General features: G+C 42.1%; 1 protein-coding gene across 1 annotated transcript in view; it reads left to right on the forward strand.

Moving 5' to 3' along the window:
- ZNF157 (zinc finger protein 157) overlaps window positions 1–9,526 on the forward strand; it is a 30,482-nt gene extending 20,956 nt beyond the window's left edge. Inside the window, 4 exon segments of the mRNA XM_052662697.1 lie at window positions 4,941–5,067; window positions 5,360–5,455; window positions 8,348–9,404; window positions 9,406–9,526. Of these exon segments, the coding sequence (XP_052518657.1) occupies window positions 4,941–5,067; window positions 5,360–5,455; window positions 8,348–9,404; window positions 9,406–9,526 (1,401 nt within the window).
- The last annotated feature ends 9,071 nt before the right edge of the window (window positions 9,527–18,597 follow it).

The raw sequence follows: 18,597 nt of genomic DNA on the forward strand, positions 1-18,597 counted from the left end.
GGTAGTTCTCGTTTAATTATTTGAGGAACCTTTGCATTGTTCTCCATAATGGCTATACCAGTTTACCTTTTTTCTTTTTTTTTAAATTTATTTTTAATTGGAGGATAATTGCTTTACAGTGTTGTGTTGTTTTCTGCTATACAACAACGTTAATCAGCTATTAATATACATATATACCCTCCCTTTTACTTTTTTTCTTTATTAATCTTTTACTATCTAATTTGTCTCTCATCTGTTTCCTATACAATAGTAAATGATCTTATTCAGTTTTAGTTGCATTTTAAAATTATTTTTTAGTCTTAGCTTTGCAGTTAAATATATGAAATACTTACTGTCAGTCCTTTTGCCAAAATTTTCCCATCCATTGTTTTCGGTTGACGCTCACTATTTAGTATATATATATTAAAAAAGTCACTCAGTCATGTCCAACTCCTTGTGATCCCGTAGAATTCTCCAGGCCAGAATATTGGAGTGGATAGCCTTTCCCTTCTCCAGGGGATCTTCCCAACCCAGGGATCGAACTGGGGTTTCCTGCATTGCAGGTGGATTCTTTACCAACTGAGCTATCGGGGAAGCCCTATTGTTTAGTATCAATTCAGTTCAGTCGCTCAGTTGTGTCCGACTCTTTGCGACCCCATGAATCGCAGCACGCCAGGCCTCCCTGTCCATCACCATCTCCCGGATTTCACTCAAACTCACATCCATCGAGTCGGTAATGCCATCCAGCCATCTCATGCTCTGTCATCCCCTTTTCCTCCTGCCCCCAATCCCTCCCAGCATCAGAGTCTTTTCCAATGAGTCAACTCTTTGCATGAGGTGGCCAAAGTACTGGAGTTTCAGCTTTAGCATCATTTCTTCCAAAGAACACCCAGGACTGATCTCCTTTAGAATGGACTGGTTGGATCTCCTTGCAGTCCAAGGAACTCTCAAGAGTCTTCTCCAACACCACAGTTCAAAAGCATCAATTCTTCGGCACTCAGCTTTCTTCACAGTCCAACTCTCCCATCCATACGTGACTACTGGAAAAACCATAGCCTTGACTAGATGGACTTTTGTTGGCAAAGTAATGTCTCTGCTTTTTAATATGCCATCTAGGTTGGTCATAACTTTCCTTCCAAGGAATAAGCACCTTTTAATTTCATGGCTGCAGTCACCATCTGCAGTGATTTTGGAGCCCAAAAAATTAAAGTCTGCCACTGTTTCCACTGTTTCCCCATCTATTTCCCATGAAGTGATGGGACCAGATGCCATGATCTTCATTTTCTGAATGTTGAGCTGTAAGCCAACATTTTCACTCTCCTCTTTCACTTTCATCAAGAGGCTTTTTAGTTCCTCTTCACTTTCTGCCATAAGGGTGGTGTCATTTGCATATCTGAGGTTATTGATATTTCTCCCGGCAATCTTGATTCCAGCTTGCGGTATACAATAAAACTTCCTGTAGTGATGGGAATATTCTGTATCTGTGCTGTCTAATACTGTAACCAACCACATGTGGCTACTGAGCACTGGAAATGTGCCTAGTGTGACTGAAGAGCTGAGTTTTAAATTTTCTTCCACTTTAATTAATCAAAATTTAAATAGCCACATATGGTATGTGGCTACCATATTAGCGCAGCTCTAGCAAATTCCTTATGAAGACCACACATATTCTGGTATATTTACAACTTTTCATAAAACCCTTGATATTTGAAGGGTATCTTTGGCTGGGTATAATTTCCTTGATTTGTATTTTTTAAGTTTCTTGAAACTACTATATTGCCTTGCTTTGTATGTTGTTTTTGAGAAATTGATGCCAATCTAATTTTTTTTTTTTTTTGCCTGAAGGCCCTGAGAAATTTTTTTCTTTGTCTTTAAATTCTAATAGTTTTATTTAGGATATATCTCAGAGTTGATTGTTCCAAGTCAATTTCCCTTGGTACCCAGTGCTCCCTTTGATTGTTTTTGGATTTGTTTTATGATCCTAGATATGGTCTAGCTTGGTGAACATTCCATGTGTTCTTGAAGAAACAATTGATCTCTCAATTTTGAGTGGAATATTTTACGAAATCAATTGGTTGATTGGTAATGTTCAGTTTTCTATATCATTGTTGATTTTTTTTGTCTACTAGTTAGTTCCTTTAACCACTAAGAGAGGTGATAAAGGTTGACAGCCATGTTTGTGGATTGTCCTATTTTTTTTTCCAGATTTTTTTAGTTTTGCTTCATGTATTTTGAAGCTATATAATAATATAGGGCAATCTAATAAGGGCAATCTTCCCCACACCTCTGTTCCCAGGGCTTCCCCTTCCTCTAGTTGGACAGTTAGGGCTTTCATCTCTACCCTGGTATTCACTTTCTACAACTAGGTTTGCCCTTGGGTCCAAGTTGTGATAGGTTATAAAAAAGGCAATGGGGATCCTTCTAACACTCTTCAGAACATTATTCTCTGGCCAAAGAAGAGGATTCTTCTCCCTTAGAGTCTGAGGGGCCTGCTACTGCAAGGTTGCAGCTTTGGTACTGGGATTTACTTTGGAACAGGACTGCATGACAAAGAAAAGAGAGGCTTTCTCTGTCCCACAGGAGCCCCCCAACTCCTTTTCAATCTTCATGTCATGTTGGTATACCCACTGACCATGCACTTGGTGCCTATTTCAAGCTCTGTGTTCTCTTAGCCATCCAGTTTATTATGGTGGCTTCAGTTGGTACTGAAATACTATTGCCTCTCAATCACTGGTCTGTCTTAGCCTTCTCTCAGAGCTCCAGCATCATATATTAATCTGCCAGCTGGACATCTCTATCAGTATGTGACATAAACACTCCAGCTCAGGTCCAAGATTGATCTTAATCTCCCCCTCTGCCAGCCCCTTGTGTTCCTTTTTTGCTATTCTCAGTACATGGTACCGGGGCTTCCCTGATGGCTCAGCAGTAAAGAGTCTGCCTGCAGTGCAGGAGCATGCATGCGTGCTAAGTCTCTTCAGTCGTGTTCGACTCTTTGTGACCTTATGGTCCATAGACTCCCAGGCTCCTCTGTCCATGGGATTCTCCAGGCATGAATACTGGAGTGGGTTGTCATGTCTTCCTCCAGGGGATCTTCCCATCCCAGGGATCAAACCAGCATCTCTTATATCTCCTGCATAAGCAGGTGGGTTCTTTACCACCAGTGCCACCAGGGAAGCCCCTGCAATGCACCAAAGTGGGTTCAATCCCTGGCTTGGGAAGATCCCCTGGAGAAGGAAATGGCAAACCACTTCAGTATTACTGCCTGGGAAATCCCAAGGACAGAGGAGCCTGGAAGGCTAGGGCTACAGTCCATGGGGTTGCAAGAGTCAGACACCACTTAGCGACTAAACCACCACCATCATATATGGCACCAGCCTCAACTCAGCTGCTCATGCTGTTATCCTAGGAGTAATATTCTCTCCCTTTCTCTTACTTGACAGTACTTCTGTGTAATTTATAAATGTAAATACATTGTGGGAATGTCAGAAAATATTCTGATTGTATAGTCAAGTATTTTGGAGATTGATGATCTTTAGAAAAAAAAAAAGTTGGAAATCCCTCCACTGCCTGCCCCTGAATGTCTCTGTAACCCTTTATCTCATCACTGTCCAAAGCACTGTTTTCCTGTCATACTGTGCTATATGTAGTTCTCTTAACTCATCTTGCATGTTTCGTGTCTTCCTGCCTTTTTTTTTATGTTACTGCCCCATATTCCTGAGGAAGATTATATTCTTGTTTAAGGATTCAAAGCTCTGCCTCCCCAAGTGAAGTTCAGTCTGTTAACACAAGGTGTAATCTTATTCCATCCCTTGTAAAAGCCCATTGCACCTTGTACCCATGTCCAGCATAGCTCCTGTAACATCTCAAAGCAGGGGTGTGTTCATATACACGCATACCTTTGAGATACTACAGGTTTGTTTCCAGACCACCGCAGTAAAACAAATATCACAATAAAGTGAGTCACGTGAAAGTTTTGGTTTCCCAGTGCATATAAAAGTCACACCGACATTATACTGTAGTCTGTTAAGTGTGCGATAACATGTCTAAAAAAACAATGTACATACCTTAATTTAAAAATACTCTTGCTAGAAAAGGCTAACCACCATCTGGACAGTGCAGGGTTCCCACAAACCTTCAATTTGTGAAAAAACATGGTATCTCTGAAGCACAATAAAGCAAAGTGCTGTAAGACAATGCATACCTATGCAGGTGTCTTTACTGGGGTATGAGCTCCTTGGGAGCAGGCACTCTGTTTCCTCAGCAGTTAGGATGCGTCCAGACACAGAGTGTTAACTCAGCAGTCAGTGGTCTTTTCTCCATGAATCGAAAAGTTAATACACTAGCAGGACTGTTCTAGGTTTTTCTTTCCCAAAGGATGGTATCAAGCAAGACAGAGTCAGGTTTCCAGTGCCAGCTAAAGATTGTCACTTGTTCTTTGCCTCTATAAGGATTAGGTCACTAGCTACTGTAGTCACTGGCCTTCAGCATACCCTGAAAGGAGTTGAGGGCAGAGATCAGGAATGAGATAGTCTTGAGCAGACCTTCAGATAGATATTTTCAGGAGAAAATATTCTGAACCCAATTTCTTGTATCTTCTCATATCTAGAAAAGCACTAAGATCGTTAACAGAGACATCTGCCTCTTGTGACTAGCAGCAATCTTCTACTGCGATGTGTGCTTGATTGTATGTACCCCCTTCACCAAAATCACATATATATTGACCTCCACTTTCCTTGTCAGAGCAGTTCCTAAGAGCTATCTGAAATGCTGTCTCCTAAGCTATAGTTCTCATTTTGCCCTAAGTAAAACTTAACTCACAACTCTCACGTTGTACATTTTTTTTCAGTTGACACCAGTGAAGCTTTTTCTAGTCAACTTTCAGAAGTGCTCTACTGGAAAAATTAGTTCCCACGTATCTTTTCCAGATGTTCTATCCTGATCATTGCAGATTGTTGTTACAGGGATCCGTGTCATTCGAAGATGTGGCTGTGGATTTTACCCGACAGGAGTGGCACAGACTGGATCTTGCCCAGAGGACCATGCACAGGGATGTGATGCTGGAGAACTACAGCAACCTGGCATCTGTGGGTGAGGATATTGTCCACCTAACTCCTGGTAGCATGTTTTTCCTTTCTTGGTTGCTATCACCTGGGCAGCCTTTGTAGAGTTCAGTGATACTTCAGTTCTAGATTCAAGGGGTCATAGATAATTTATCAGTTTGGAGCACCAGGAAGAGTGTGTGTGTTCTCACTTCCCCCAGTGAAAGGTTTCAGTGTGTACCCTTCCTTGTGCAGTTCATGAAGATGCACCTTTCTCCTCCATCAGAGGCCCTAAAGCTCAGGCAACCTGGCCCACGTCCTGTGCCATTTCCCATTAACAGGCCTCTGCGTGGCCAAACCAGAGATGATCTTCAAGTTGGAGCGAGGGGAAGAACTGTGGATATTAGAGGAGGAATCCTCAGACCATGGTTACACAGGTGAGTGAGCAAAAACTCAACATATGAAAAGTAGGAGAAATAAGACTTAAGGAATTCAAATCAAAGGTTATCTTTGGGTAGTATTTTTCAGGAATCTCTTTTCAGAGGCCCTTGCTCTTTGAAAATGACTGGAGGACAGAAGGTCTATATGCTTTAGATACCTAAATCCTACATCCCCATATCATGCTCACACTTAAGTGCTCTCTCCTATTTTATCTCGATTTTTGTATTTACCACTCTTGTCTTTCCCTGCCTGCCTCAGCTTAGATATTTATTCTTAGCTAGTCTGTTTCTCTTTAGTATTCTCAATTGTCTTCCTTCCCTCCGTTGTCTTGGATGCCTTCTGTTGTCAATCACTCATTTATACATTCATTTAGTCATCTGCCAAATCTTAAATGAGGGTCAACTATATGCTGGTCACCTTCTAGGTGGGGGGTCCAATAGTGAATAAAGTAATATCTCTCTTCTCTTGGAGTTTGCAGTCTAATGAGGAAAAGAGACCAGAAACAAATGAATACATGATGTTTGGTGGAGAAAAGAAAATCAATTCAAGATAAGAAGAGTAGACAGAGATGGTTTGTGCTTTTGGAGAATGTGGTCAGGGAAGACTCTTTGGGGAGCCTTTGACTGTGTGGATCACAATAAACTGTGGAAAATTCTGAAAGAGATGGGAATACCAGACCACCTGACCTGCTTCTTGAGAAATCTGTACACAGGTCAGGAAGCAACAGTTAGAACTGGACATGGAACAACAGACTGGTTCCAAATAGGAAAAGGAGTACGTCAAGGCTGTATATTGTCACCCTGCTTATTTAACTTATATGCAGAGTACATCATGAGAAATGCTGGGCTGGAAGAAGCACAAGCTGGAATCAAGATTGCCGGGAGAAATATCAATAACCTCAGATATGCAGATGACGCCACCCTTATGGCAGAAAGTGAAGAGGAACTAAAGAGCCTCTTGATGAAAGTGAAAGAGGAGAGTGAAAAAGTTGGCTTAAAGCTTAACATTCAGAAAACGAAGATCATGGCATCTGGTCCCATCACTTCATGGGAAATAGATGGGGAAACAGTGGCTGACTTCATTTTTCTGGGCTCCAAAATCACTGCAGTTGGTGACTGCAGCCATGAAATTCAAAGACGCTTACTCCTTGGAAAGAAAGTTATGACCAACCTAGGTAGCATATTCAAAAGCAGAGACATTACTTTGCCAACAAAGGTCCATCTAGTCAAGGCTATGGTTTTTTCAGTGGTCATGTATGGATGTGAGAGTTGGACTGTGAAGAAAGCTGAGTGCCGAAGAATTGATGCTTTTGAACTGTGGTGTTGAAGAAGACTCTTGAGAGTCCCTTGGACTGGAAGGAGATCGAACCAGGCCGTCCTAAAGGAGATCAGTCCTGGGTGTTCATTGGTAGGACTGATTTTGAAGCTGAAACTCCAATACTTTGGCCACCTGATGCGAAGAGCTGACTCATTGGAAAAGACTCTGATGCTGGGAGGGATTGGGGCCAAGAGTCGGACACGACTGAGTGACTGAACTGAACTGAACATTAGTACACCAACACCAGTGAAGTGAGACCGAGCCATGTAGATTTTAGTAGCATTCTGAGCAGAGAGAACAGATAGTGCTAAGCCTAGTCTGAGGGATATATACCTCAGGGGTATCTAGCAAAGATGCTGGTGTGTATCAAGGTTGGGTAGTGAGAGTGTTAGGAAGTGATATCTGAGAGTTCAGTTCAGTTCAGTCACTCAGTCGTGTCCAACTATTTGTGACCCCATGAACTGCAGCACTCCAGGCCTCCCTGTCCATCACCAACTTCCGGAGTTCACTCAAACCCATGTCCATCGAGTCGATGATGCCATCCAACCATCTCATCCTCGGTCGTCCCCTTCTCCCCCTGCCCTCAATCTTTCCCAGCATCAGGGTCTTTTCCAATGAGTCAGCTCTTCGCATCAGGTGGCCAAAGTATTGGAGTTTCAGCCTCAAAATCAGTCCTACCAATGAACACCCAGGACTGATCTCCTTTAGGACGGCCTGGTTCGATCTCCTTCCAGTCCAAGGGACTCTCAAGAGTCTTCTTCAACACCACAGTTCAAAAGCATCAATTCTTCGGCACTCAGCTTTCTTCACAGTCCAACTCTCACATCCATACATGACCACTGAAAAAACCACAGCCTTGACTAGATGGACCTTTGTTGGCAAAGTAATGTCTCTGCTTTTGAATATGCTACCTAGGTTGGTCATAACTTTCCTTCCAAGGAGTAAGCATCTTTGAATTTCATGGCTGCAGTCACCATCTGCAGTGATTTTGGAGCCCAGAAAAATGAAGTCAGCCACTGTTTCCCCATCTATTTCCCATGAAGGGATGGGACCAGGTGCCATGATCTTCGTTTTCTGAATGTTGAGCTTTAAGCCAACTTTTCCACTCTCCTCTTTCACTTTCATCAAGAGGCTCTTTAGTTCCTCTTCACTTTCTGCCATAAGGGTGGCGTCATCTGCATATCTGAGGTTATTGATATTTCTCCCGGCAATCTTGATTCCAGCTTGTGCTTCCTCCAGCCCAGCATTTCTCATGATGTACTCTGCATATAAGTTAAATAAGCAGGGTGACAATATACAGCCTTGACGTACTCCTTTTCCTATTTGGAACCAGTCTGTTGTTCCATGTCCAGTTCTAACTGTTGCTTCCTGACCTGTGTACAGATTTCTCAAGAAGCAGGTCAGGTGGTCTGGGATTCCCATCTCTTTTAGAATATCCCACAGATCTGAGAGTTAGCTGGAGACTAAATTATGTAGAGTTTTTATAGGCTTTGTTAAGCTTTATACTGTGACAAGGGAAAGCCTATGTTGGGTTTTGAGTGAGAGTGATATGGTCTGATTTATTTTTAAAGGCTCTTTTTCACTGCCAGGTGCCAACAGTTCTGTTTGGGGTAATTGCCTCAGGCATGATAGTGACCTTCAGCATTGGAAGATTCAAACTTTGGATCAAACTGTTGAATATCAGAAAGCCTTCTACAAGAGAACGAGCTTTGTTGGACACAAAAGAACACACACAGGAGAGAGAAACTTTGAATGTAATGAATGTGGGAAAACTTACTGCAGGAAATCAAACCTTATTGAACATCTGAGAATACACACAGGGGAGAGACCCTATAAATGTGGTGAATGTGCAAAAACCTTTAGTGCAAGATCATACCTCATTGCTCATCAGAAAACTCACACAGGAGAGAAGCCCTTTGAATGTGATGAATGTGGAAAATCTTTTGGCAGGAAGTCACAACTCATTCTACATCAGAGAACACACACAGGAGAGAGACCCTATGAATGTACTGAGTGTGGGAAAACCTTTTCTGAGAAGGCAACCCTCATGATTCATCAGAGAACTCACACAGGGGAGAAACCCTATGAATGTGGCGAATGTGGGAAAACATTTCGTGTTAAGATATCTCTTACTCAACATGAGCGAACTCACACAGGGGAGAAACCCTATGAATGTGGTGCTTGTGGGAAAAACTTTGGTGCAAAAAAATCCCTAAACCAACATCAAAGAATTCATACAGGTGAGAAACCCTATAAATGTGGTGAATGTGGGAAATTTTTCAGATTGAAGATGACTCTCAATAATCACCAGAGAACTCATACGGGTGAAAAACCCTACCGGTGTAATGAATGTGGGAAATCTTTCAGTGTGCACTCATCTCTTGGAATACATCAGCGAATTCACACAGGAGAGAAACCTTATGAATGTAACAAATGTGGTAATGCCTTCTATGTCAAAGCACGCCTCATTGAACATCAGAGAATGCATTCAGGAGAAAAACCCTATGAATGTAGTGAATGTGGAAAAATTTTCAGTATGAAGAAATCCCTTTGTCAGCACCAGAGAACTCACACAGGAGAGAAACTTTGTGAATGAAGAAATGCCTTCTCTGAGAAAGTATGCCTCATTAACACAGGAGAGACCCTTTGAATGTCAAGAATGTGGGAAAGCTTTCTGCCAGAAGGCACACCTCACAGAACATGAGAGAACTCACTTAGGCCAGCCCTTACTGTGGAGAAAGCTTCTCTGAGAAGACTCCCCTCACCATTTGATCAAGCCCTTTGGGCCATCTGATAACTGGGGCACACAGAGTGTACCTGTAACAATATGGCTCCTACCTTGGTGTGAAAATTGTCCTGATCCCCTTAGGGAGTGGCTTATTGTTGTTTTCATTTCATTTGGATTTCCCTAATTAGTGGTTGAGAATCAGCTTACCTGTTGACTGGTCATTGTTATATTTCTTCTGTGCAATGACTGTTCATGTCCTTTGCTCATTGTTTTCTAATAGGCTGTCTTTTACTTCTTGGTTTAAATGTTGTTTTCCTTGTTCTTTAAAAAAATATATGAGAACATAATCCCTTTTCAGTCATTTGTGTTTCAGATATCTCCTCTCAGTCTGTGACTGGTTCTTTAATTTTGTTAACTCTTTTCTTCTGCCTAGGTTTTATGTTTTTATGTTATTAGTTTCAAGGTGATAATATTCTCCTATACTTTCCTCTAAAGTGAAGGTTTCATTTTCAACATTGAGAATTTTAATCTACCCTAAGTTTTTGCTGTATAATATGAAGTCTCCAATATATAATGCTATATTTTAGAAACTTTACATCAGTAGTATCACACTATTTTTGTTTATGCAGCTTGCTTTTTTTCATGAAATGTTACCTTTCCAAGATCTATCCATGTTGGTAAATATAGCTCTGGTTTATCTATTTATCTCTCCATTCCCCTAGTGAAAGGCATTTGTATCATTTCTGTGTTTAGTATTTAAATCTAGAAATGGCAATGATGGGTCATAGGGTGTAGGCAGTATGCCAGTTATTAATCTATTGTGCCCCAGTTCCAAACCTGCCCTTCTATACTGGGACTTTGTGATGCTGGGGCCATGACTCTATAGAACACATTCCTGTCTTGCCAGCTGCTACTCTCTGTTGGGTCTTGCCAATAAGAGATATGAAATATAAATGTTGAGCCTTTGGAAGGAAGAAGGGACTTGTTCTTTTTTTTTTTTTCAATTCCAGTTGGCACCCTGTTTATCTGAGTATCAGCCCAGCATTGCTTCTTCACTTGGGCAGCAGCAGATCCTCATGGTAGCAGCAGTTTAATCCAGTTTGCACTTTCCCAGTACTAACAGCTCTATGGTACTGCACCCCCTCAGAGACACTTGGAACATCTGGCTAGTGCCACCTCCTTAGAACTATGAATCTCAGTCACATGAGAGCCCACTTAAAACCTTCTATTTTTAGTAATTCCAACTTCTTCCCTTTTTACCCTAGCCCCACTGCTTTCTGCAGTTGCTGAGTCCATGAGAATTTTAATGTTCTTTTTGCTTTTAAGGTATGTGGTTAGTAACTTCATAATAACTTCATAACTAGTAAAAATTTTTTAATAATAAATTCTCTCTATTAAAGTAACTGGTATGGCTTCTGTCTCCTAGCTGGGTTCTGATTGATATAGAAGTTTTTCAATTTGACTAAATATTAAAGTTTTTAAAAATTGTACTATTTTACACTCTCATGAGCAGTTTGAGAAAAAGTTTACATTTTCCCACATATTCACTAGGACTTATCTGTTATTTTTTTTTTTTATAAATTGTTGCCTATCTGAAAGGTGTAAAATGGCTTTAAGCCCTTCCATCCTTGAATGTATTTGTCTTTTTATCTAACTCATTTAAAATCTGTTAAATTTTAAGTAGTATTTTATGGTTTTCTCTAAGAAATTGTCTTTGAAAGTTAATCTTTTAATAGAAAATTTGCTCATATATATGTATATACATATATTTTAAAATATGATGTATTATGGGGTATATATATATGTAATATATGTATCTATCTATATGTTAAGTATGTGTGTATACACGTGTGCATGTCTCCCCAGAAAACACTTTTGTTTTATATATTTATTTTACCTACATATTTACCACTTTGGTTGCTCTTTATTTTTTCCCACATTTCCTTCCTGATCATTTTCTTCTTTACCTGAATAATATCCTTTAGAGTTTTCTTTAGCGGAGGTCTATCAATGACAAATCTCTCAACCTTGTGCATGCTTCCCCTTGTACTTTTTTGATAAGCAGAAACAAATCCTTCACTTTTAGTACTGGGTAGCACTGTGCCATAATAAATATTGATACTAAATTACATGATTTTTTTTTGCTTTTCCCCCTGAGTGTTCCATAAGGATTACGACAACCCAGGGTATTTGAATTAACTATTAGATGTCCTCCAATACAGCATACACTCGAATATACATATTACACTTTTCTCACTTTGTATATAGCATGCCCTCACCCTTGTTTGCTAAGCATTACGTTTATCAAGATGCCATCTCCTCATTTCTTCCAATCTTCAGCTCATCCATTAAAAAATTAAATCTGATGTTTTAAAATGACTATTATTATGGAAAATGTCAAACATGAAAAAAAGTAATCTGTGGTGACAGAAAGCAGATCAGTGGTTGCCTCTGGAGTAGGAATTAACTCCTAAGAGGTAGGAGGGAACTTCCCCAGGCATGACGGAACTGTTCTGTATCTTGACTGAGTGTGTGTTAATGAGAATACACAGGAGTCATCAAATGATTAAATGTAAGATTTGTGCATTTTATTGTATGTAAATTATCTCTCAATTAAAAATTTAAAGCACAACAATAAAAAGTTTCCCATTTCCATATCAGGAGTCAGATGTAGGCTGCCTGGGAGAAAAACAAAGAATCTTGACCACTAGATCAGATGAAAGACACTGGCAATGGGAGACTTCATTCTTTCAAGGCTTTAGAAATGGTTTTACTCCATGAAAATGACCTTTACTAAGGCTCCATGGTGGGTTGTGCTGGTCCTCCATTAGCTACCGTCACTTATGTGATAACCCTACTGGCCAACACTTCTGTATGTATGTGGCTCCTGATAGCCTAAGCACAGTCTCTCCTCATACTCCATTAGCTACCAGGCTGTAGTTTTTACCCCCATGACATGTCTGCACAGTATCTACTAACACCGCATTAGTTTATAGCAGTTCTTATCATTGACACTAGTCAAGAGCACAATGTCTGCTAACCTACCATTAGCTCACAATAGTTTGTCTTCTTCCACTTTTTGTTCCAGCAGAATCTACTCACTCCCTTTAGCTCATATCATCATGTCTCACCACTTCTTTCAGCTGCCATTACAAGTTTTGCTGACCCCCATTTGCTCACAGCATATCATCTTTTCACTCCTTTTGCTTACAGCTTAGTGACTGATGATCTACTATCACATCTTTTTGCCCTCCTTTAGACTCAGCATGGTGGCTACCAACCTCCCTTCCATTGGCTCCCAGCAGTGTAACTTATAACCTCCTTTAGACCTATTGCAGTGGCTGTTGTCTCCATGTTGGTTTTCACCGTTTTGTCTGTTCATTCCCCATCAGCCACCGTACAGTATATTTAACCCAATGAGTTCTAATTGACATGTGTGCTGATCCTACGTTAGATCTCCTCATTATATCTGATTTTTTAAATTAGCCATCAGTACACTGTCTTTGGGGCTTCCCTGGTGGCTCAGACGGTAAAGAATCTGCCTGCAATGCAGGAGACCCAGGTTCGAGCCCTGGGACGGGAAGATCCTCTGGAGAAGGGAATGGCTACCCACTCCAGTATTCTTGCCTGGAGAATTCCATGGACAGAAGAGCCTGGTGGGCTACAATCAACGGGGTCGAAAAGAGTTTGGCACGACTGAGCGACTAACACTTTCACAGTGTCTTTGACCTCATGAACCCACAATGCAGCATAGTTACACCAATATTTATCTGCTGTTTCCTAATTAGTCACCAATAGACTTTGATCCTCTTGAGCCCCAGCACAATGTCTGTAGAACGTGACCTTGTCACTCTATCTTCTGATCCCCCATTTACCAAGTTCCAAGTTCTTTACCTAAAGACCCCTAAATAGCCCCAATCATCAGTGTATCTGCTGATCACACATTAGTCTTCTGATTTGTAGATACCCATCATGACCAAGATAATCACGATGGTGTGATCACTCACCTAGAGCTAGACATCCTGGAATGTGAAGTCAAGTGGGCCTTAGAAAGCATCACTACGAATGAAGCTAGTGGAGGTGATGGAATTCCAGTTGAGCTATTTCAAATCCTAAAAGATGATGCTGTGAAAGTGCTGCACTCAATATGCCAGCACATTTGGAAAACTCAGCAGTGGCCACAGGACTGGAAAAAGTGGGTTTTCATTCTAATCCCAAGGAAAGGCAATGCCAAAGAATGCTCAAACTACCACACAATTGCACTCATCTCACATGCTAGTAAAGTAATGCTCAAAACCCTCCAAGCCAGGCTTCAGCAATACGTGAATTGTGAACTTCCAGATGTTCAAGCTGGCTTTAGAAAAGGCAGAGGAACCAGAGATCAAATTGCCAACATCCACTGGATCATGGAAAAAGCAAGAGAGTTCCAGAAAAACATCTATTTCTGCTTTATTGACTATGCCAAAGCCTTTGACTGTGTGGATCACAATAAACTGTGGAAAATTCTGAAAGAGATGGGAATACCAGACCACCTGACCTACCTCTTGAGAAACCTATATGCAGGTCAGGAAGCAACAGTTAGAACTGGACATGGAACAACAGACTGGTTCCAAATAGGAAAAGGAGTACGTCAAGGCTGTACATTGTAACTTATATGCAGAGTACATCATGAGAAACGCTGGGCTGGAGGAAGCACAAGCTGGAATCAAGATTGCCAGGAGAAATATCAATAACCTCAGATATGCAGATGACACCACCTTTATGGCAGAAAGTGAAGAGGAACTAAAAAGCCTCTTGATGAAAGTGAAAGAGGAGAGTGAAAAAGTTGGCTTAAAGCTCAACATTCAGAAAACGAAGATCATGGCATCTGGTCCCATCACTTCATGGGAAATAGATGGGGAAACAGTGGAAATAGTGGCAGACTTTATTTTTTTGGGCTCCAAAATCACTGCAGATGGTGATTGCAGCCATGAAATTAAAAGGCACTTACTCCTTGGAAGGAAAGTTATGACCAACCTAGATGGCATATTGAAAAGCAGAGACATTACTTTGCCAACAAAGGTCTGTCTAGTCAAGGCTATGGTTTTTCCAGTGGTCATGTATGGATGGGAGAGTTGGACTGTGAAGAAAGCTGAGTGCCGAAGAATTGATGCTTTTGAACTGTGGTGTTGGAGAAGACTCTTGAGAGTCCCTTGGACTGCAAAGAGATCCAACCAGTCCATCCTAAAGGAGATCAGTCCTGGGTGTTCATTGGAAGGAATGATGCCAAAGCTGAAACTCCAGTACTTTGGCCACCTCATGCAAAGAGCTGACTCATTGGAAAAGACCCTGATGCTGGGAGGGATTGGGGGCAGGAGGAGAAGGGGACGACAGAGGATGAGATGGCTGGATGGCATCACCAACTCCGTGGACATGAGTTTGAGTGAAATCCGGGAGATGGTGATGGACAGGGAGGCCTGGCGTACTGCAGTTCATGGGATCGTAAAGAGTCAGACACGACTGAGCCACTGAACTGAACTGAATACAGAGTATGACCTCCTTGAGGACCCATTACCATGTTTTTTGTTCTTACAGTAGCCAAATCCCTGTGTCTGCGCTGAGTCCTCCTCCCCCACCTTTAACTGCACATATTGTGTCTTTGGGGCTTCCCAGGTGGCTCAGTGGTAAAGAATCCACCTGCCAGTGCAGGAGACATGAGTTTGATCCCTGGGTGAGGAAGATTCCCTGGAGAAGGAAATGGCAACCAACTCCAGTATTCTTGCCTGGAAAATCCCATGGACAGAGGAGTCTGGAGAGCTTCAGTACATGGGGTTGCAAAGAGTTGGACACAACTTAGCGACTGAGCAGCCGCAGCAGCATTGTGTCTTTGATCCATTGAGGCCATAGAGTTTGCTTACCCCACATTAGCTCTCATCACAGTGTCTGTTGATCTTCAATTAGGCAGCAGTACATTTTCTTCAATGTGCACGAAGTTCCGGCAATATACTTGCTGATCCCCAGGTAGCCATAAGATCAGAGACTAACCTCCAGGAGCTTCCAGCACAGTATCTGCTGATTCCACACTAGTCTCACCTTTCTGACCACCCATTAGCAATGAGTACAATGTCTCTGATCTTCGTAAGTCACAGTCACAATGTTGCTGATCCTGCGTTAACCATCATCACTGTGCCAGTTGATTCCCCATTAGCCATTAATACAGTATCTGAATGCAATGATGCCCCAGTTCAGTGCATGCTGACCACATGTTACAGCCCATCTCTATATTTGCTAACCTTATACTGGCCTCAACACTGGGACAGATGATTACCAGGCACTAGTTTAGAGTCTTTGGCTCATGTTTTTTCACAGTATCTGCTGTCGTCACTGTGTCTGCTAATCTTGGTCACGAGTAGAGAGTGTTTTTGAGTCCTCATAAAAAATCTGATTAGTGTCTGCTGATCTCATATTAGTACTTTATCATCCTGCTCATTAGCCATTAGCCACCACTAAAGTGATTTTTGTCTCCATCTAAGCATCAGCCCATTTGCTACCCTCAATCCTGTGGATGCCAGTTCTTCATCCTCTGATACAGTGTATTATCCTCATGAGCCCCAGCATAATACCTGGGCCTCATTAGAGCCTTCCCTACCATTAGACCCTTCATGGTTTCTGATGATCTATTAGTCACCAGTACAGTGTCTGACTCCCACGAGCCCCCATAATGAAGTCTGCTGGTGCTGTATTAGCTCCCATGACTGTGTCTGTTGAATCCTCACTAGTCATTAAAATACTGTATTTGATTTCTGTAATTACTCCCCACAGTTTCTGATGACCCTATGTTACGACCAGTAATCATTTCCTGATTTCTGTAAATTGGTTTGTTGACTGTTTCAATCCCTGTAACTGTTCCTTGGACTCTGATGGTTCCCTAGTCCTACAGACTGCTTTAAAAAATTTTTTTATTCCCTGCACTTCAGGGACTCTTCCTTGATGTTATTGACCTGATCCTCAGGGTTTAGTCCCTGTTGCTCTGGCTCTTTTGTTGCCCCTCTGACAGTATTCCAAATACAAGGACTGTTTTGTGGTCTCTTTAGATATTTGATGATGCCCCCCACCTATTTCTCAGGTCCAGACACTATCCCTTTGTCTGGCTAGCTGTTTCCTTGTTTCTCTGGCTGTGCTCTCAGCTTGAGATTGTTCTCTTATCTGTCTTGCTGTCTCCTAGGTATTTCTAGCTGTTGTATGACATTTAGGGGTATTTTCTCTTTCCATTTGACTGTTCTGGAGTGTCTCTGGCTGTCCTCTAATTACAAGGACTGTTTTCTCGTTCTTTGGCCATTTGATAGTTTTTCTGACTGGTCACATCGCTGCTGTGACTGTTTACTGGTCTGTATGGCTGTTTTCTAGTGTCTGGGGATTTTTCCTCAGCCCTGACCTATTGTCTGGAACCAGAGACTGCCTCTTCTAGCAGTTCCCTAGTACATGAAATAGATTACTTTGCCTTCCCTGATCTTACCTCAATTCTAGGCTTGTTCACACTTCCTATTGCCTATTTTCTGGTTTTGCCAATTATGTCTCAGCACCAAGGACTGTTGTATACACTGGATGTGATAGTGTTAGTCGCACAGTCTTGTATGACTCTTTGTGACCCCATGGACTGTAGGCCACTAGACTCCTCTGTCCATGGAATTCTCCAGGCAAGAATACTGGAATGGGTTGCCATTCCCTTCTCCAGGGGATCTTCCCAATCCAGGGGTTGAACGTGGGTCTCCCGCATTGCAGGCAGATTCTTTACTATCTGGGCCTTAAACAGCAAGTGGTAGTTGCAGGCTCCAGAGGGAGCACCTTCCTTTCAGTAGATCCTTTTAGCTGTAGCTGCCCTGGAGAAGCAGACTCTACAGAGAGGCTTAGTTCAGAGTCCTGATGTGAGTCACTATGTTTCTTCTCATTACCTTTCTAGAAAATCCATTAAGGTAAGTAAAGTGAGTTATCCCTCACCCCCACATTCATGTGTCTGTGTGTGAATCTCTGATTGGAAGAGACTCTGGTGGCTGAGAGGCACGAAGAGGGTGGCAGTCCTATGTGGTGTGCAGCATGGGGTCCAGGTCCATGTGTAGCCTTGGGGCTGGCCCATCCCTCACTCAAGTTTCAGTTCAGTTCAGTCCAGTCACTCAGTCGTGTCTGACTCTTTACGACCCCATGAATCACAGCACACCAGGCCTCCCTGTCCATCACCAACTTCTGGAGTTCACTCAGACTCACGTCCATCGAGTCGGTGATGCCATCCAGCCATCTCATCCTGGGTCGTCCCCTTCTCCTCCTGCCCCCAATCCCTCCCAGCATCAGGGTCTTTTCCAGTGAGTCAACTCTTCCCATGAGGTGGCCAAAGTACTGGAGCTTCAGCTTCAGCATCAGTCCTTCCAGTGAACACCCAGGACTGATCTCCTTTAGGATGGACTGGTTGGATCTCCTTGCAGTCCAAGGGACTCTCAAGAGTCTTCTCCAACACCACAGTTCAAAAGCATCAATTCTTCGGTGCTCAGCTTTCTTCACAGTCCAACTCTCACATCCATACATGACCACAGGAAAAACCATAGCCTTGACTAGATGGACCTTTGTTGGCAAAGTAATATCTCTGCTTTTGAATATGCCATCTAGGTTGGTCATAACTTTCCTTCCAAGGAGTAAGTGCCTTTTAATTTCATGGCTGCAATCACCATCTGCAGTGATTTTGGAGCCCAGAAAAATGAAGTCAGCCATTGTTTCCCCATCTATTTCCCATGAAGGGATGGGACCAGATGCCATGATCTTCGTTTTCTGAATGTTGAGCTTTAAGCCAACTTTTTCACTCTCCTCTTTCACTTTCATCAAGAGGCTTTTTAGTTCCTCTTCACTTTCTGCCATAAGGGTGGTGTCATCTGCATATCTGAGGTTATTGATATTTCTCCTGGCAATCTTGATTCCAGCTTGTGCTTCCTCCAGCCCAGCGTTTCTCATGATGTACTCTGCATATAAGTTAAATAAGCAGGGTGACAAGATACAGCCTTGACGTACTCCTTTTCCTATTTGGAACCAGTCTGTTGTTCCATGTCCAGTTCTAACTGTTGCTTCCTG

This window comes from Budorcas taxicolor, chromosome X, assembly GCF_023091745.1.
Source record: "Budorcas taxicolor isolate Tak-1 chromosome X, Takin1.1, whole genome shotgun sequence".
NCBI classification, from domain to species: domain Eukaryota; kingdom Metazoa; phylum Chordata; class Mammalia; order Artiodactyla; family Bovidae; genus Budorcas; species Budorcas taxicolor.